The 21308-nt window shown below is 46.4% G+C and overlaps 1 protein-coding gene and 1 pseudogene across 2 annotated transcripts in view; both read left to right on the top strand.

Annotated features, from left to right (window-relative positions):
• Fam47e (family with sequence similarity 47, member E) overlaps positions 1-21308 on the top strand; it is a 36721-nt gene that overhangs the window by 12893 nt on the left and 2520 nt on the right. Inside the window, 5 exon segments of one of the 2 annotated variants that reach the window (NM_001432884.1) lie at positions 6366-6510; positions 10563-10664; positions 11345-11425; positions 17929-18084; positions 20053-20130. In NM_001432884.1, the coding sequence (NP_001419813.1) occupies positions 6366-6510; positions 10563-10664; positions 11345-11425; positions 17929-18084; positions 20053-20130 (562 nt within the window). 2 annotated transcript variants of the gene reach the window in all.
• Positions 3226-4801, top strand: Ybx1-ps3 (Y box binding protein 1, pseudogene 3; annotated as a pseudogene).

Raw genomic sequence — 21308 nt, 5'->3', positions numbered from 1 at the left:
CGCCCCTTGGCCAGATGTTCTGCCTTTTCCTCTGAGAAGAACCTTTGAAGGAGGCATCCCAACTCACCTCTCTCACGATCCCACAGCAGTCAAGCTCTCTCTTCAGTGCCCACTGAACTCCACCGACCTTGCCTTCGGTTAAGTTCACATCAACACCCGTGCTACCGTACCAGTGACTTTGCTCATTGGTGTGACAAAAATCCCGGCAAAAGCCATGCAAAGGAGGACGGATTAACTTTAGCTCACAGTTCAGGAGTGCACAGTCTATCGTGGTTGCGGACGAATAGGTAAGCGCAGACTCACAGTCACAGCAGCTGGAATGAACGCCAGCCGCCTGTCACCCAAAGCCCAACAGGAAGCAGTGAGCCCGAATCAGGGCCAGGCAATAACCCTCAAGCCATGCTCCCAACAGCTTCCTTCCAGGGATTTCCTAATCTGAACAGCCCCAGCTGGTAACCAAGTATTATATAGCTGAGCTTCTGGGGTTCGAGTCCCACTCAGTCCTTAACAGTTACTGCACAAGTGTTCACTGACCACCACACTGTTATTGAGGACACAGTGAAGCCATGCGACCAGACCACTCCAGGGTAGAAAGGTTTAACTGGGAATCAAACTGTTAAGGTTTACCTCTGGGTTGGGGGGTGGGGTGGGTTGGGGTGGGAGCAGGGAAAAGAACAAACTGTGGGGAAGCAAGTGGACTTCCTATGACCATCGACAGGGTGAGTGCTTTGAACTGACGCAGGCTGTTTGGGTTGACTGGGAACTAGATGTCCTTGCCAGAGGGACAGACCTCTGGGGTCGACTAAAGGAAAGGAGGTTGGTTCCTGGTGGTTTAAAGGAGGCTCCAGGAAGAAGAAACTGACTTTAGTCCTCAGTTTACCCAATGATCATTCTGTTTACCTGGCCAAAGTCTTTCTGGTTAAGACAGTAGTTCTTAACCTTCCTAATGCTGCGACCCTTTTATAGCTCCTCATGTTGTGGTGACCCCCAACCAAAAAAATATTTTCATTGCTACTTCATAACTGTAATTTTGCCACTGTTATGAATTGCAATACAAATATTTGGTTTCCAGTGGTCTCAGGCGAACCTGTGACAGGGTCACTCGACCCTGAGGTTGAGAATCACTATTAGGACACTGTCACCAGCACTGCCATTTGGGGGCAGCAGGGAATCCACTTCAAACCTACCACAATACCACACTACCACACTACTGTTTCCACGGCAACTGACACAATCGATGACATCATCTTTCCCATAACAGTATTTTCTTTTTCTTTCAAGACAGGGTCTCGATATGTAGACCAGGCTAGCCTTGTGTCAATCTTTCTGCCTCTGATTCCCCAGTGCTGGGAGGTCAGTTGTGAACCACCATACCCAGGCTCACAACCGTTTTTCCTTTAGCTTTTTTTCCCCTTAGCGTCCGCCTAGCTCAAGGTTCCCTCTTTGGTTTCCTTTGCCTGGTTTCTCCATTTGTCTGTTTGTTTTGGTTTTTTTGAGACAGGGTCTCCCTATGTTCTCCCCCCCCACCCCCCGCCGCTGTCTTGTTTCATTTGTTTCAAACCTTGAAGTACTTCAGTTTCTGATGTCTTTTCTGTATGTTCACATCCAAGTTGACTTTGGCCACCTACAAATGGACAAGCCAGGATCTGTCCTTGGACCTGTAATTAGCATCTCAGACTTCACAGTTGGAAACCACGAGCTCCATTCCTGGATCAGATGTATTCTTCCTGCCTTTCACAGCCCAGTAAATAAATAGCAATCACCTGGTTCTAGAACAACAGCAATCGGCTGACAGTTGGCAACGACTTTGTGAAATCTAAAATCCTGTGTACTACAGGTCTGTTCCAGGAAGCCACTGTGTCTTGTTTGGATGTCACAATAGCTTATTAGCTGGTGTGGTGGTTTGAATGAGAATGGGCCTCACTGGCTTTTATATTTGAATGTTTAGTTCCTAGGGCTTGGGAAGGGCTAGGAGGTGTGACCTTGTTGGAGGAGGTGTGTCACTGGGAGTGGGTTTTGTCCTTTACAAAGCCCACAGCAGGACCAGTCCCTGTTGCTCTCTTTGCCTGCTGCCAGTGGGTCAGAGTGCAAAGCTGGAGAAACTGTGCAGTCTGTAAAGTGACTGCTCCAGTGCCGTGCCAGCTTCCTACCATAATAATAATGGACTAACTCTCTGGGACTGTACACAAGCCTCAACTAAATGCTTACTTTTATAAGAGTTGCCTTGGCTGGAGAGATGGCTCAGCGGTTAAGAGCACTGACTGCTCTTCCAGAGGTCCTGAGTTCAAATCCCAGCACCCACATGGTGGCTCACAGCCATCTGTAATAGGCATCTGATGCCCTCTTCTGGTGCGTCTAAGGACAACAGCAGTGTACTCGCATAAATAAAATAAATCTTAGAAACAAAACAAAAAATAATAATAATAAAAGAGTTGCTTGCCTTGGTCATGGTGTTTCTTCAAAGCAAACAGTTGGTTTCATGACCTCCATGCCTACCCTTGCCCGTTCCCTCTCTCTCCCCTCGCTCTCTCTCCCCTCCCCTTCCTCCCTACCTCTCTCCTACTCCCTCTTCCCCTCCCTCCTCTTCTCTGCTTTGTACATGCATGCCTGTGGAGAGAGGAGGGAGGGAGGGAGGGAGGGAGGGAGGGAGAGAGAGAGAGAGAGAGAGAGAGAGAGAGAGAGAGAGAGAGATTAGGGCGGCCACGCATACCACACAGAGCCATCAGAGGACAACCTCAGGTGTGGGTCCTTACCTTCTACCCTCTTTCTGGCAGGGTCTCTTGGTTGTTTGCGGCTGACTTGTGAGCTTCCAGGGAGTCTCCAGTCTCTGCCTCGTCCCTCCATATACATATGTAAGAGCAGTAGGATTACAGGCTTGTACTGCCCAGCCTTGCTTTCCACAGGTTCTGGGGATTTGAATTTGGGACCTCACACTTGTGCAGCAAGTGCTTTACCCATGGACCCTTTTCCCCAGCCCATCCTCCTCTTCCTCCTCCCCCTCCTCTTCTTCTTCTTCCTCCTCCTCCCTTCCTTTTCCTTCTCCTCCTCTTATTTATTTTATTTTATTTATATAATATATTTTATTTATATATTTATATATATATTTATATATATTTATTTATATATATTTTATTTATATAGATTCATTTTATTTTATTTATATAAATACATTGTTGCTGTCTTCAGACACACCAGAAGAGGTCACTTAAAAACTTGATTGTGAGTTCGGTAGAGAGAGAGGAGAGTGGACCCCAGAGAGCCCTGAGAGTCCCACTGCCACCGCCCGCCTAGTCACCATCACACCCAGGGGGAGCCGCAGCCCCTTGCGGCCAGCCCCAGTCACCATCACCACAACCAGAAGCAGCGAGGGCGAGACATAGCAGCCGCCGGCTGCCCCCACCACCGCCCCCAGCGCCGCCGACACCAAGCCCAGCTCCATGGCGGGGACAAAAAGGTCATCAAGGAAGACGTATTTGTACACCAGACTGCCATAAAACAGAATAACCTTCGCACTGTAGGAGATGGAGACACTGTGGAGTTTGATGTTGTTGGAGGAGAAAAGGGAGTGGAGGCAGCAAATGTTACAGGCTCTGGTGGAGTTCCAGTTCAAGGCAGTAAATACGCAGCAGACCGTAACCATTATAGACGCTATCCATGTCGTGGGGCTCCTCCACGCAATTACCAACAAAATCACCAGAATAGTGAGAGTGGGGAAAAGAACGAGATCGGAAAGCTCTCCTGAAGGCCAGGCCCAACCATGCCGGCCCTATCGCAGGCAAAGGTTCCAACCTTACTACATGCGGAGACCCTGTGCATGCCGACCACAGTATTCTAACCCCCCTGTGCAAGGAGAAGTGATGGAGGGAACAACCAGGGTGCAGGAGAGCAAGGTAGACCAGTGAGACAGAATATGTATCGGGGTTACAGACCACGATTCCGCAGGGGCCCTCCTCTCCAAAGACAGCCTAGAGAGGATGGCAATGAAGAGGAGAAAGAAAATCAAGGAGATGAGACCCAAGGTCAGCAGCCCCCTCAACGTCGATATCACCGCAAGTTCAATTACCGACGCAGACGCCCAGAGAACCCTAAACCACAAGATGGCAGAGAGACAAAGGCAGCCGATCCACCAGCTAAGAATCTGTCTGTTCCCAAGGCTGAGCAGGGCGGGGCTGAGTAAACGCGGGCTCACCATCTCTACCACCATCCGGTTTGGTCATCCAACAAGAAGAAATGAATATGAAATTCCAGCAATAAGAATGAATAATGGGGGTTGGGGATTTGGCTCAGTGGCAGAGGCCTTACCTAGGAAGCGCAAGGTCCTGGGTTCGGTCCCCAGCCCCGGAAAAAAAAAAAAAAAAAAAAAGAAGAAAAAAAAAAGAATGAATAAGGGTTGGGGATTTAGCTCAGTGGTAGAGCGCTTGCTAAGCGCAAGGCCCTGGGTTCGATCCCCAGCTCCGGGGGGAAAAAAAAAGAATGAATAAAGATTGGAGCCGAAGACCTTAAGTGCTTGCTTTTGGCCGGTTGACCAGATACACTGGAGCTATCTGCGTTATCTATGCAGCAGGAGTTTTTATTATTTTACCGAAAGATGTCTCTTTTTGGTAATGACAAACGTGTTTTTTTTAAGAAAAAAAAAAAAAGGCCTGGTTTTTCTCAATACACCTTTAACGGTTTTTAAATTGCTTCATATCTGGTCAAGTTGAGATTTTTAAGAACTTCCTTTTTAATTTGTAATAGCTTACAACTTGATTTTTTCAAAAAAAGTCAACAAACTGCAAGCACCTGTTAATAAAGGTCTTAAGCAAAAAAACAAACAAACAAACAAACAAACAAACAAAAAAAAAAAAAACCAACTTGATTGTATAGTTCCAGTCAAATGAGACACACAGAATAGGCAAGTCCACGGTAACTGAAAGTAGACTCATGTTTACCAGGAAGGGGAGAGGGCAGAAATGGAGAGGAGCTATTCGTGTTTGGGGGATGCTCTGGAATGAGATAGTGTGTTAGTTGCATAACTTTGGAAATATGTATTACTGGGTTATATACTCTTTAAATGCTAAAAGAAACTTCTTTTGAGATATGGTCTCAGGGTTGGGAATTTAGCTCAGTGGTAGAGCACTTGCCTAGCAAGCACAAGGCCCTGGGTTCGGTGCCCAGCTCCGGGAAAAAAAAAGAGAGAGAGAGAGAGAGAGAGAGAGAGAGAGAGAGAGAGAGAGAGAGAGAGAGAGAGTCTCAATTAGCACAGGCTAGCCTTGAACTCACTACGCAGCTGAGAATGACCTTGGACCCCTCCTGATCCTACTGTCTCTACTTCTCAAGTGCTGGGATTACAGGTGTGCACCATCATGTGTTCTTCAGTGATGCTGGAGATGAGTGCAGTGCTCTGTGTGCACTGGATGGAGTGCTCTGTGTGTACCGGAGGAGTGCTCTGTGTGCACCGGATGGGTGCAGTGCTTTATGTGCACCGGACTAGTGTTTCCCCCACTGAGCTATATTCCACAGCCCAGTGTTTGCATTTAATAAGCCCTTGATGAGTTGGATGATGGGTAACTGCATCTGACATGCTCAGACTTGTATTTAGCAATGAACATTTGGCCTGAAATTTAAATACAGGATTAAGGGGTTGGGAGGATAGATAGAAAGATGTAGAAAGGGGTTGGGGATTTAGCTCAGTAGCAAGCGCAAGGCCCTGGGTTCGGTCCCCAGCTCCAAAAAAAAAGAAAAAAAGAAAGAAAGAAAGAAAGAAAGAAAGAAAGAAAGAAAGATGCAGAAAGACCAGTGAGAGCCGTTCACAACAGGCTAGAGAAGCAGACCAGCAATTAGAATCTACCAGATATCCATGAGTCATAGAAGAGAGACAGACACAGAAAGAGAGAGACAGAGACAGAGACAGAGAGAGGTAGAAAGAGACAGAGAGAGGCACACACAGAGATAGAAAGATAACAGAGGAGAGAGAAAAGAAGGGAGGAAGGAGGGAGGGAGAGAGAAAGAGCGCACTGTCAGAAATCCTCTCTTTTCTAAAGATTACAGGTCATCTTCAAGTGCAGCGGCTTCTACCTGGTACATGGTAATTAATAAGTAGTACTGGGGTTGGGGATTTAGCTCAGTGGTAGAGCGCTTGCCTAGCAAACGCAAGGCCCTGGGTTCGGTCCCCAGCTCCGAAAAAAAGAAAAAAATAATAAGTAGTACTTATTACTTTCAAAGCTGACAGAACACTCCATACACTTGCTTTTCTAGTACTTAAGAGGGAGTGTGACCTTTTAGAGACCTTGAGAGGGCTGATCATTTCCCAATGATACTGGTTGAGATCCACTTGGAGTCATCCAGCCTCATGCTTAATCCTTTGATGATCTCATTGTGTGTAGGCCCAAGAAGATGCTGATGTCACGTTCAGGCCAATGGCTTTGTGAAGAAAAGCCAAGCAAAGTGGATTCACTCTATAAAGACAGTCTCCTCCACGATGACATACGCAGAGGAGTCAGCAACTTCTGCCACTGGGCTGCGGATCTCGTAAGTTAGCAGTGACACCTAAAGTTACCATCAAGAGTTGAGCTCAGGGGTTGGGGATTTAGCTCAGTGGTAGAGCGCTTGCCTAGCAAGCGCAAGGCCCTGGGTTCGGTCCCCAGCTCCGAAAAAAAAGAAAAGAAAAGAAAAGAAAAAAAAAAAAGAGTTGAGCTCAGGGATTGGAGAGATGGCTCAGCGGTTAAGAGCACTGACTGCTCTCCCAGAGGTCCCGAGTTCAATTCCCAGCAACCACATGGTGGCTCACAACCATCTGTAATGGGATCTGATTCCCTCTTCTGGTGTGTCTGAGGACAGCGACAGTGTACTCACATACATAAAATAAGTAAATATATCTTTAAAAACAAAGTGTCGAGCTTAGCGTGTGACGCCCTCGGCTCAGTCCCTACTGTGGAAGAAACACATCAAACTTAAAGTCACTTCTATTAAATGTCATTTGGAGTCAAATCCTCAAATCATCAGCCATGATGAAAACAGTCTGCATAGACAGTCAAACAGTCATTGACTATAGAAAGTTCTGGGCACAGGGAACTTGGGCAAAGTTTGTAAGCTCAGAGCTATTTCGAATACTCACTTTTCTATCTTTTACCGGGGCTGTGACTCCATAGTTTCCGTTCCCGCTTTAGCAACAGGAATTGTCCTTAGCATCCTTCGCTCCTGCCGCACTTCACGCTTCCAGACACACTTGTCTGTGAGTGCTGGTGACACGGGTGCTTTTCTAAAGGGCGGACATGTCTGCCGTGGTTATCAAGCCTCTCTGCACCTTTAGTCCAAGAACCCCAGTGCTTACGCCAGTCCCCACATCTCTGCAGAGTCTTTTGGTTCCCTGATGGTTTTCCTGGGTTTAAGACCTTCCGGTATTGCATTCCTCCCAGATTTGTAATGCATTAGTAATTTTTAATCGAATACTTTACACATATATTCAATTTGTTTACCTGTGTGTGCGTGTGTGTATGTGTGTGTGCACGTGCATGTGCATGCACAGGTCACAGTGACAGAGGACAACTTGTGAGAGTTGGTTCTCTCCTTCTGTCGTGTGGGACCTGAGCATGGAACTCAGCGTATCTCGCTTGTTGGGAAGCAGCTTCACCGGCTGAGTGAGCCATCTTGCCGGCCCTACTCAATGTATTCATTTGGTACTATTTTCTTAGCAAGGGACTATCCTCCAAACCCGAATATAACTCCATGGCTTTGAAGGAGAAGGGAGGCTTACCTGGAATCTCTAGGAGAAGGAAGCACAGCCAGATCTAGCTGCTGACGGCTTCTAGGCACTGTCCTCAGGCCTTGCTGACCCCTCTGTCTGACTTCACTCTCAAGTTTTCCTCAGGAGGTGATGGGGGCCAAAAGTCATGGCAAAAGTTAATTAAGATTGCATTGAACCCATGAGCAGCCTGGTGGGGTGAGAGAAACCTTTTGCCGACAGGGCAGAACCTGGGGCTTGCTGCTGCTGGGTGGAGTGACCGCCATGGAATGACTGCCATGATTACCTGCCACCCACAGTCTGGCTTCTCTGTCCTTAAGCTAGCTGGCTGTGTGGGGTTGTCTGATTCCCACCTCTTCACTCGGTCCTATTGCTGGAGATTGCTCTACCTGAAATCTAGGAATCCTAAGGAACATCCTAAAGATGGCTGCATAGAGCCTTCCTTACATAGTAGAGAAGTTGTGTTTTTTTAACTTTATTATTATTATTATTATTATTATTATTATTATTATTGTTGTTGTTGTTGTTGTTGTTATTTTGTCTTTTTCTTTTTTCAGAGCTGAGGACTGAACCCAGGGCCTTGCACTTGCTAGGCAAGCGCTCTACCACTGAACTAAATCCCCAACCCCTGTTGTTGTTGTTATTATACATGCACGCACACACGCACACACAGATAAGCGAATTGAATATATGTGTAAAGTATTTGATTAAAAGTTACTAATGCATTACAAATCTGAGAGGGATGTAATACTGGAAGGTCTTATTACTATTATGTGAATGTGTATGTGGTATATATGTGTGGCTGTGTGCATGCTACAATGTGGAGGTTCGAAGACAGCCTGGTAGAGTCTCTTCTCTCCTTCATCCTTTTTGAGGATTTAGAGAAACACTAGAAATGGTCATCAGTCATGTTTCCCACTGAGCCATCTTGCTGGTCCTGTTTCCTGACGTTTGGAAGAAGTGGCCTAGCGTTCCTCCCAGCCTTCCATACTGTCTCTCCTACCGTGTCCCCACTTGTGAATGAGAGCTGAATGCCAGAGGGTCTGCACAAGACCCCCGAGCACCAACCTTCCTTGTCTGTAGTTCAATGTCCTCCCTAACAAGATGAAACCATAAACCAAGGGAAACATCAAATATACATGCAAGTTTGCATGGGTGAAGGAAGAACATGGGTCACAAAACAGCTATGCCAGACACCATTTTGAGACAGGGTCTTTTAGTGGCCTGGAGCTCACCAATTAGACTAGGCTGACTGGCCAGCCAGCAAGCCCCAGGAATCTGCCTGCCTCTGCCCATGCTGGGATTACAAGCACAAACCGTCTCTGAGGGTTTTGAGGACTTAACTCAAGTATGTCCCAGCAGGCATTTGCTAGCTGAGACAGCCGCACAGGCCCAGCAGCTCCTGCTGCTTTTTCTTACCCACAGTTCATCTCTGCAGCTCGTTAAGCTGGGGAAGCCTGGGAATGTGGGAGGAAACAAAGGTCAGTAAAGTTTTCTTTAGGATAGGAAACCAAAACAAAATGACACTCACAATACCACCCCTGGGACTGCGGCTCAGCTGTTCTGCCAGCTTGCTGTGTTTCCGGTCTCTCTAACCAGAGTCCTAGAGGTCCTTGAATTCTATATCCCAGCAGTCTGAGGTGTAAGCCTCTTTCCCTTCTACACTATGGGTTTCTGCATTGACTGTGCTTGCTGGGTTTCTTCTCATTGTTATCCTACGACGCCCCATTCTGAGGCTGCTCCGTAAATTTAAGGCTCTCGCCCTGCTTCACGACTCCTCTCTGTAAATATTACTTCATCTCCAACTTCAACGCACCCTATTCTCTCTGTTTCCCAATTTTTATCTCCCAAAGCGGGATTCTTCTGACTCTAGTTTGTCTTTCAAGGTTAGGACAAAAGTCATTTCCCTGAGCCACTCAACACATCCGTTTCTACTCCTACCAACTGTGTTCAGGGAGCAAGAATGGACAGTGTTATTCTGAGTATAAAAACATTGAAATGGCCTCTTTTAGCTGGGTCATGGAGAAGCCCTGGATGGCTCAGTAGCTGGGAGAACCTAGGTTTATTTCCCAGCACCCACCAGCTTATAACTGCCCACAGTTGCTGCTATAGGACATAGGCTCTTCTGGCCTCCGGAGACACCTGCCCGCACGTAGCATAGATTTTCAACAACATACACAGACACTTTTTTTTTTTTAAAGATTTATTTATTTATTATATATAAGTACACTGTAGCTGTCTTCAGATACACCAGAAGAGGGCATCAGATCTCTTTACAGATGGTTGTGAGCCACCATGTGGTTGCTGGGAATTGAACTCATGACCTCTGGAAGAGCAGTCGGGTGCTCTTAACCGCTGAGCCATCTCTCCAGCCCACACAGACACTTTTTCCTTGTTAAAGATATACTTGAAAAGCACTCTAGGGAGCTGGAGAGATGGCTCAGAGGTTAAGAGCACTGACTATTCTTCCAGAGGTCCTGAGTTGAATTCCTAGCAACCACATGGGGGTTCACAACCATCTGGTGCCCTCTTCTGGTGTGTCTGAAGACAGATACAATGTACGCACATACATAAAATAAATAAAGAAATCTTTTTAAAAAAAAAAGGAAAGAAAGAAAAGAAAGAAAAACACTCTAGGAATATCTCTGCTACAATGTGTCAGAAAAATTTGTGTTTGGTCAGACAGTATTTCTTCAGGGAAAGAAACTGGCTTCTTGCAGTTTCTAAAGTTGTCAGTCTCCTTAGTCTCCAGTGACTGCTCCTTGAGCATTTGGTCAACACTTCCGGAGATGAAGGAAGGCCATCTGTCCTCCATTCAGGCATTGTAGTGTTCTTTCAGGGAAGCTCGACCATCGAGGAAGAGTTCATCCTGCAACAGTTTGACATTGACTATCAGACCAGATGCAGCTGTGATGAGCTTCACAGGCTGAGGCTAACCCAGGTAGGTTGAGAGCTGAGGAAGAGAACTGACGTAGTAAACCACAGGAGGCAGAGTTGTGCCGGAAACCAGACTTTGAGAGGCAACTCCAGAAAACACAGGCCACCACCAGAGAACTAACCAAAAATCTAAGGAAACTGAGTTATCTTAAAGCTTTTAACACTCTTGAATTCTGGTTCTCTGGAACTCTGACTTTCTAAAATAGACTTCCCAAGATGCTATCACGTTTAATAAATATTTGATAAGAGAATGAATATTTAATGTCTATGATAATGGTTTGTATGAAGAGGACATAGCATTTGGAATTGTTAGTGATGATCCTTTTTAAGAGACAGATTTTTTAATGTGTTTCCTAAATGGAAACTATAACATCTAGTTCTATTAATGAGTGCTTATTGCTTAGAATCAAGACTAAGAGTAATCCAACAATGACTCTGAACATTGTTAATCTCATGCCCAAAGAATTATTGAATTTTTATTTGAATCAGATTGACCACACATCTTTGTTGTTGTTGTTGTTGTTGTTGTTGTTAAGAATTTTTAAAAATCATTTTAAATTATGTGTGTGTGTATGTCTGTGTATGGATGTGTGCACACGAGCGCAGGTGCCTGTGGAAGCCAGAAACACTGGAGCCCCTAAAGCTGTTATTACAGGTGGCTGAGTTCATGTCAACCTTCTGCAGGACAAACCCTGCATCAATGGACCACCTCCCCATCGAGAACGCTGTGGGCACGGGATCAAACCTCGGTCCTCTGGAAGAGCAGTAAGTGCTTTTAACCTCTGGGCATCTCTCTACCCCACAGCATCCCCCTCTGTCACATTCTTGCCTAACGTGAGCACATGTTGTTGCAAACATGGAAGCCTGTCAGGAGAAGCAAGACTTGCATCAGTGTTTTGGAGGGAGGTGGCATGTATACGGTCTTCTTAACTTTCCGTTCCACTGCCAGTACAAATAAGCACGCGTGCCTCACTGTGCGAGTCAACAACAGACTTAAGTGCCTGTGTTGAGTGGGGAGTGTCTTCCCTCTAAGTCAAAAACAGAACATTATCTCTAATTAGCTCTGAATTACCTGTGGTTTTCTTTACACATCTTAACCACATAGCTCTATGTCTCTGAAGAGAAAAACAGAATCAAATGTGTGCAACTTAAAGATTTCTCTCAGGGTGGGGAGATGGCTCTGTCGGTAAAGCGCTTGGTGGGTGAACATTACGAAGTGAGTTTAAATCTCTAGAGTGCATCTGAAGCCAAGCACAGTAACACGGTGTCTGAGATCTCAGCTTTCCCGTGACTGGATGGTGGAGTGAGGGATGGGGGCTGAGGGGAATCCTCAGAAGCTCACAGCCTGGTTTCTCTGCAGTGAACAATAGAGAGGAGAGCCTTACTTAAACTATAGAAAGTAAGAACTGGCACTCAGAGGTGACCTCTGACCTGCACATGTGTGTAGACACACATACATCCCCGACACGCATGTACATGTATTCACACATCCACACATGCGTGTGCACACTCTTGCATACACACACAGTTTTTTGTGGGTACAGAATTCTAGGTTCACAGTGTTAGTTTTTATTTCAGTAGTGTGAAGCTATTGTTCCCTTGTCTTGATTGAACTATTTCAGATCACTCTTAGGAGATGTTTGACCTGTTTTTCTGAATGTGCTTTCTTTTTCTTTGTTTGCTTTTAGGATTTTTCTTTTTGTCAGTGTTTTATACACACACGCACACACACACACACACACACACACACACACACACACACACACCTCTTTTCAGACCTATGCTAGGACTTCACTGAGCCTCTCCAGCCTATGAGCATACATTTTTCATAGGTGTTTTTTTCTTATTAAAATTATTAGTGTATATTACTTATACAAAATAATTGATTGCATTTTGTCACTTCAGTACGCATGCACAGTGTACTTCTTTCATAAACTTTGTGGGGGAAATCTGACCATTAGTTCCTCAAGTTTGTTTTTGGCTTCAGCCCTCTCCCTGATTTGATTTGCTCATAAGGAGGCTTGACCCGGTGCCCCAGCCCGCTGCTTCTGTTCCCTGTTTCCTCCTTCGTTTATGGTTTATGGTCGATAGGTCCTTAAACCCTGTGATGTGTGTGGTTTTGTCTCATGATTACAGTCTCCATTTCTAGGTGTCTGATGTGTGTATCTGCCTACCGTGTCTCTGCTTAATCTTTGGAAGCATGAGATACGGCTCAGAAACGGCTTTGGCGTCTTTGAGTCATAACCTCTGAATCTGCTCTGTGCCAGTCCCTGCCCTGGGCGCTGTGTTTTCCTGCATGGCTTCCGGTCCGATGGTTTTGTGGTGTGGATTTCACCTTAATGGCTGTTTGGGGTACTTTTGCATTTTTATAATTATTTTTGAAATTTGTTCGGGGCTAGAATCAAGTTACTTGGAGAAGCCTGATCATTTGTGGGTCTTGCTTTTTTTTTTTTTTTTTTTTCCCCCCGGAGCTGGGGACCGAACTCAGGGCCTTGTGCCTGCTAGGCAAGCGCTCTACCGTTGAGCTAAATCCCCAGCCCGGGGGTCTTGCTTTTAAGATTCCTTGAGAAAGAATAAAGTAATCTTTGGTCTTGGGCTAATTACTTCATAGTACTGAGCAAGACCTTAAGTGTGTTCTTCCCAGGATCTTGTGAACTTTTACGACTTCCAGGAGGAAGAGACTACTGAACTATCAGGTATTTCCCCTCTGGTGCATTTAGCTGGTTCATTGTTTGATCTTGGGTGGTTTCCCCAGTATATGCCCCGGCCCCTACCACCGACACTCACAGAGCCCTCTCTCTGTTCTGGGGCCCGGTCCTGTGAACATCCGCTGCCCGACTTTCCCTGGATTCTTGATTCTCCTGTTTCCTCAGTCAGAGAGTCCCTTGGGCGGCTTCTGGGCTCCTCCTCCCCCTGTGCCCTAGAGACTCTTTTTTTCTGCCTTGGGCTGTTTCTGGGCTCCTCCTCCCCAAGTGCCCTAGAGATTCTTCTTCTGCAGTCGGCAGGCAATTATGACACTTATTTTGTTTGTCCCTGTTCTCCCAGGGCTTACTGTCCTGGTTACTGAGGCCTGGAGTCTTGCAGGCTATTGTTTTTCTCTGAGTTCCGAATGTGGAAGGCGGGAGGGAAAGACAGGCTGCATTTGGACACGCAAGTCCGTCCGGTCTTTAGCTTTCTACCCACATAGAGTTCTCAGCACCGCTACCTTCTGCCCTCTGATGTTCTTTAAAAATGTTTTCCCCCTCCCACCGTAGCTCTGCTCGCGCATCCTGTCTGTTCGAAGCCCCCCTTTCCCTGCGTGGATCTCTGTCTCCTTTTAGATGAGGTATGTGTTTGTTTTATGCTAGGGAGGCTCTTTATTCTAGGTCGTTTGCTGGAGACTATTGTCTCCTTACTTCCCAATGCTTCATAGCACCGTGAGCCCTTCTCTCTCCATTTCCCTCCTCACTCTGCATGCCGATTCATCCATCTGCTCATTCATTCATTCAACAAACATTTCTGAGCATCGATGCGTTCAGCAGTGTTGCTAGCAAATGACAGGAAACTGGAGGGCCGCCATCTTTACTAGGGTGTCCTCTGAGGGGACCTTCGTGCCCACGGACTGGTAAAGTGCAGAGATGAGCCACGCCGGAGATGGTTTGAGGGGAAAGTTTCAACTTTATTGCACACGAGGACCATTTATATGGTGGAAGTCCTATCAACTGTCATGGGTTAGAACATCCTGGATTGGATGGTGAGCGCTCATACCGCCAGGGTCTCTGCATAAGGAGCACATTAAAGGAGAAGTGGAGAGTGCAGACTCATCTGCCGGCCGGGCCAGCTATCAGCTGTGCATGCTACTTCAGAATTTAGGGTTCTGACTTCTGAGGCATGGTACACCACACTTGTTTAGAAGCACAGTGCGCTAAGTAGGCAGTCTGTCAGGTCTTGCCTACAGAGGACTACTTCCTCCATCCAGAACTTACAGCCTAGTGAAGTCAGCAGGCAAATGATTAACCGCCACAGAATGATGCCTCGTGTGTACACAAGTAAGAAGAAAAGATCGGTCCAACAAATACACGGTGTGGGCACTTTCGATAAAGGCTTCAGAGAAGAGATCTTGCTTGTGCCGAGTCATAGAAGATCACCAGTAAATGACCAACTCCCTCTCTTTGCTTGGATTCAAATTCTTTCCCCCACTCTTTTACCCCATACTCTGCTTCCCTACTTTTAGTTCCGTGCTTCTTAGCTGAGGGAGATTTTGCACCATCCCCCTCTTCCCAAGGATATTTAGCAGTGTTTGCAGATGGCATCTTTGGTTGTCCTACCTCAGCGGGGACCACTAGCATCTCATAGATAGAGACCGGGAACATTGATAAATGTCCTTCCGTGAGGAGGAGGTCAGCCACCTCTCGTCAGCCAAGAGTGGTCAAATCCCAAAGGTCAGCAGTGGCAGAGTTAAGAAATAGCACTGTAATTCAGCAAATATTTATAGAGCACCTGCTATATTCTTAGTGTCCTAGATGCTAGAGAGGTGCAAGGAGAACGGCCTCCCAAGCTTGCATTCCAGAGGGCTCAAAGAGATGCGGACAGACAACAGAATATACACAGCACACTCGACAGTGACCAGCGCCGCTCAGAAACAGGAGGCCCAGAAGGAAGGGACAGTGTGTTGTGAGAGGGTCGCAGACTTTAGACTCGGTGGTCGGGAGGATACCACTAAAAACAGCATCAACTAGGTATGGGAAGGAAGACCGTGAGGCACCAATGCAAGTGCGAAACATTCTGGAGTTAAACAGTCTGTCCAAAACATCAAATATGGAAGCTGGTGGGAGAAGTGCCTCCCGGGGCTAGACTCAACACACTCTTCCCAAAATATCCTGGCCTTCTGTCCCACTTTCCAGTATGTAGTTTAAATGTAGACAAGAGGAGTGGAAAGGTGGCTTAGACGTCAAGAAAGCTTGCTGCTCTTCCAGGGGACCAAGTTTGGTTCCTAGCACCTATGTCAGGTAGCTCACAACTGCATGTAACTCTGTTTCCAGGGAAACTGACGTCCTCTTCTGGCTTCCTTCTGTACTCCTGTACAGAACCTACACACACACACACACACACACACACACACACACACACACACACCACACAACACACACACACCACACACATGCAACACGCACACACAATACACATACACAACACACACACAACACACACACACACACACGCAACACACACACATACACACAAAACATTCACACACAACACACACACAAAACACACACAACACATACACAACACACACAACACACACACAAAACACACACATACAACACACACACAACACACACAAAACACACACAACACACTCACACAACACACACACAAAACACACATACAACACACACACAAAACACACACACAACACACACACAAATTTAAAACAATTTTTAAAATTTTTTTAATTTTAATTTTCCTTTTTTAAAGATTTTTTTACTTATTTATTATATATAAGCACACTGTAGCTGTCTTCAGACACACCAGAAGAGGTCCCATTACAGATGGTTGTGAGCCACCATGTGGTTGCTAGGATTTGAACTCAGGACTTCCTGAAGAGCAATCAGTGCTCTTAACCGCTGAGCCATCTCTCCAGCCCTAATTTTAATTTTCATATTGTTTTTTATTTATTTACATTTCAAATGTTATCCCCCTTCCTGGTTCCCCCTCTGCAAACTCCCTGTCCCTTCTCCCCTTCCCACGTATGGGCCTAGAGAAATTGTTCAGTGGGTAAAGCACCTGTGGTTTTCGCACAGCAGCTGGGTTCAGTTCCCAGCACCCACACTGTGGGTGACTCACAACTGCAGCTAATTCTAGCTCCAGGGACCTAACACTGACTTCTGCTCTCCAAAGGCATGATGCACCCAGGCTAACACTCATACATGTAAAAGAGAAAAACTTTAAAAACAAAGTAAGTGTGCTGAGTAGTGGGGCCCAAAACCTTTAATCCCAGCAGTTGGGAGGCAGAAACAAGCAAATCTCTGAGTTTGAGGCCAGCCGAGCCTATACAGTAAGTTTCTGGATGGCCAGTGCTACACAGAGAAACCCTGTCTCCCCAAACCCTGAATAGAATAGAATAGAATAGAATAGAATAGAATAGAATAGAATAGAATAGAATAGACAATAAATGTGAGAAGGACTGAGACAGAATTGTGACTTCATGTCTCTGTGTTCCACCCACAAGTTAAGTCACTGTTTGCGATAAGACGACCCACAGTATTGTCCGCAGCATCTGGCCTTGAACCAGCTTGAAGCTCTCCTTAGAGCAGTACAATAGAAGTAGCAGAAAACAGAGTGAGACCTGTTCTTCCTTCATATTTTCTCTCTCCATTAAAGGGCCAGAAGGTTAGGGGCTAGGAAACAGTTTGCTCGAAGATAGTGCTCCCCAGGCTGAGCGCAGTGCTCCCCAGGCTGAGCGCAGTGCTCCCCAGGCTGAGCGCAGTGCTCCCCAGGCTAAGTGCAGTGCTCCCCAGGCTGAGCGTAGTGCTCCCGAGGCTGAGCGCAGTGCTCCCCAGGCTGAGCGTAGTGCTCCCGAGGCTGAGCGCACTGCTCCCCAGGCTGAGCGCAGTGCTCCCCAGGCTGAGCGCAGTGCTCCCCAGGCTGAGCGTAGTGCTCCCGAGGCTGAGCGCCGTGCTCCCGAGGCTGAGCGTAGTGCTCCCGAGGCTGAGCGCCGTGCTCCCGAGGCTGAGCGTAGTGCTCCCCAGGCTGAGCGTAGTGCTCCCCAGGCTGAGCATAGTGTTGGGCTTAGTGAGTTTAACAATAGTTTAGCTCACCGAGTCTTCTTTAAGATTATCACTCTTAGGTGAAATATGCTATTTTTTACCTGATTTCTACCTGCTCTGCATTCGTTATCTCTTATAATCCTCAGGACACTCTTTCAGGGTTAAAAACCCGTTATCTCCACTTCACTGATATATAATTGAAGTGGGTGTCCTTCGACTCACAGCTACTGAGAGAACACAGACTGAATTCTAGCCTAGGTCTGTCTACATCCAGCGCCCCTATCCTAGGTGTCACTCTGTTTTCCTAGTTATGAATGTTCCATGCTCCTTTCATAAAAACCCGAAGCACGGTGAAACGTTGTAAAACACTTTGGCGAGACTAGCCGTAAATTCTGAATCATGAATTTACATGAACACCTTTCATGAGATGAGCCTCGGGTTATGGAAACGACCAAGTGACAAATAAATACACGAGCGGCGTCAATGCCAGCCCTGGAATTGCGTTGCTTTCTCTAGAATCCTCAGCAGCCGAAGCGGGTGAGGATGAGGTACGGAGCCTGGTATCTGAACACCAAGTTGTGGAAGAGGCAAAGAGCCGACGAACCTCTGGTCGACCCCAGGGTCTCACCCAAAGCTCAGGATTCGAATTTTGAAAAACAGCTTCAGGAACAGGTGTGTACACAGGCTGCGATCCGGTTGTCTGAGCAGAGGTGATCGCTGTAGGCTGGGCAGGGAGTTTCCCTCAGCGTCTGCAGCTGTGTGCATTCAGTGAGGGAGGCAAGATAGTGTGGAGAGCATAGAATAAACAGGACATGAGTCCTGGCTCCATGGTAAACACAGTACCTCTATAAGACAGAAAAACCATTCTGTGTTTGAGACATGGTCTAGCTTCCTAGTCTTGGCTGTCCTAGCACTCCATTCGTAGACCAGGCTAGCCTCTTACTCAAAGAGATCCTGATCCTCCTGCCCTGAATCGTGGGGTTAAAGGTGTGCAGCAGCCCACAACTACCAAACGTTCAAGGGCGAGTGAGGAGCGAGGCCCACTGAAGTGCACGTATCAGTTGTCCAAGAATTCAGAGCTGCACCTGGGCTGTTTCATTAGTAGTATTTCCGTTACCACAGAATCTCCCTCAGAGAGGGGTCAAAGGTTCAATGACCCAGTAACACAACCACACCGCTAAGACGTGGTCCTACTGTAGATAGGCTGTGTGCTTGCCTGTCTCTTGTGTACACGCATCTGCTGGAGCAAAGGTCATCCCCGTTGGTCTGAAATCAGGCAGGTGTTGACACAGCCCTCACAGGACTCTGACGAGCTCATTGTGGACCTCTTCCCTTTTACAACAGACCAGAGTGTCTTGGGATCCACGTAGGGAAACACGTGGGAAAGTAAAACTGTGCAGACATGGCTGACACTTCCTTAGGAATTACCCATCAGGCTACTCGGCCGTCTGCAAAGGTCATTTTTCTCCTCCCAAATCCTGGGTATAAAAGACTGTTTTTAGGAATTGAGCAAGCCAGGACTCCATAAGCACAACATGCTTGGATAGGTTCCAAAATAAATAACCCTCAGTAGAATTTCCGATTGCATGGTTTCGGAGTGCCTACATTAATGTGAATTTAACTCATAACAATATTTTATTTTGACAGCAAGAGCTATTTATGGTGTCTGTCAGAGTGCTTGGAGTCAGCTGAAGTAGTAATAGCTCTTATTTTCCATTCAGGCAATGTGGTAGATAGAACTATGGCAGTAAACGCTGTTCACTAGGAGATCTAAACACAGCGGGGAGTCAAGACAGTAGGATTGTTCTACAGCAATCTTTGTGGAGGCCGAGTCTGCCCTACTTAGTCACAGCTGGCCTAGGACTCATGAGCCTCTTGCTTCACCCTCCCAAGGGTCAAGATCATAGGCAGGCTCTGCCATGCCCAGCCTACAACGTAAACCACACTTTCAATATGCCCAAGGGAGCCCTTAGCTTAAGCACAGAAGGTGCCACTGTGAGCCACCATGACAGTCTTGCCAAGAACTCAAGAGATTCTCGCTGTCCTTGACTGACAAGGTTTGGAAGGTGAAATGACCTTAAAGAGTTGAACTGCAGTGTGCAAATTTATACATCCACTCTTTGAGTTCCAACAATTGTAAAGAAAACACCAAGGGAGGCTTGACTATTCGGAGGAGTTGGGACTGAAGCAAGTCTGTTGCGATTGGTTGCCCTTTGTAATTAAGATCCGTAACTTGGGGTTGGGGATTTAGCTCAGTGGTAGAGTGCTTGCCTAGCAAGCGCAAGGCCCTGGGTTCGGTCCCCAGCTCCGAAAAAAAGAAAAAAAAAGATCCGTAACTTGTGGGCTGGCGAGACAGCTCCTTTGCCCCCCTCATTAAGAAATATTAAATGAAATAAAAATCAAAACCTGTAAGCTGTGGCTATATTGTATCCAACAAGTTAGTTTCTAGACATCCCAGGTCAAAAGTTTGACTCATTGCTTAGCCTTCATATAAGGGTAGGGGGAAAGAAAGGGCAAAAGAATAAAACGAGACGTTTTTGGAAACTCATCTTCCGTAACTGATGAACCACACGGTGAGAAGGAAGCGCTTGCAGCGAGTTCATGGAAGTCTCTCCCCTGACTTTTCACGGGCTCTTTTAGGAGGAACTGCTTGCAGACCTATGTGGAACAGCCGCCTTTAAGGACTTCGTTCTAAGCAGGGGCTACAGGATGCCCAGGGTGAGTTATTCTGCAGAACCCTGCAGAGAGCTTTGAAGAGACAGTTCTGGATGAGAAGTACCCTAGCATAATGAGAATAGTCCCCTCCTCTTCCCCGGCACCCACACGCCTTGGGAAGGGTGGGTCCTTGGGACCAAAGTGAAGGGAGTCGAGGTGCCTTGCACAGCCTGTTGCTAAGGCAGTATGTGCTCTCTAGGAATTCCTTAGGGCTCCAGTACTTTCAGGTCAAAGGACAAAGTCACATGGCTTGGGGCAGCATGAAATGGAGTGGGCACTTAAAATCGTATCACACAGTGTGAGCTCTGTCCAAACAGAAACACACGGTCGTCAAAGTTCACGTCTGGGGGTCTCCCAGCTTCTATTCTGACCTCTCCCTGATCCAGAAGGTTTGGCCTATAATGTGGAAAGGGTGTGCCAGGCTCCTTCCATAGGGTAGGCTCACACACACACCTCCAACACAAAGATCATACCGGGAGGTCAGCTGGGCAGACCATAGCAAGCTGTGCACCCAGACAGCAGGACCCAAGGCATATGGTGTCAAAGTCATAGCTAATGACAGGCTGTGCCTGTGTCTACCACCGTGTCCCTCAGGTTCCCCGGAGGATGGAATAGCCAAGGTACTCAGATGTTGTTAGAAGTTCTCTTCTTTTTCTTTCCTTCTTTTTTAATGGTTGTTGTTTTGAGATGTTTAAAGCATGAGGCAGAAATTTCGTGTTAAAACACTCCATCATAGGTTTCAGTGGAGTTTCTCTTTGGCTCTGAGCATCAGTGATAGGCCCCCTAACTATATTATTTTATGCTCTCTGTATAGTCTATATGTTCTGGGTTTGACATACATGCAGTAGCTACTTGATCTTCACATAAAGCCCACTTAAGTGTACTTATATATTTTTATAGAGAGAGTATAAACTATGCTTAATATTTTATATTGCATGTCATATACTCTTTTGAACATTATATAATACATGTCTATATTTGTTTTGCCTTTTTTAAGGTGACCTTGAATTTCTAATTCTTCTGTTTCCAACTCTTAAGTGCTAAGGATATAGGCATGTGCTACCATGACTGTTTTTTTTTTTCAAAAATGATACATATACTTATATATATATGTTACATATATCATATATAATGCATATGTATACACATATATATGTGTATATGTGTATGTGTACGTATAT

The sequence above is a fragment of the Rattus norvegicus genome, chromosome 14, assembly GCF_021556685.1.
Source record: "Rattus norvegicus strain SHRSP/BbbUtx chromosome 14, alternate assembly SHRSP_T2T, whole genome shotgun sequence".
Taxonomy (NCBI): Eukaryota; Metazoa; Chordata; class Mammalia; order Rodentia; family Muridae; genus Rattus; species Rattus norvegicus.
The sequence above is the reverse complement of the archived record's forward strand: the minus strand, read 5'-3'. Positions and strand labels throughout refer to the sequence as shown.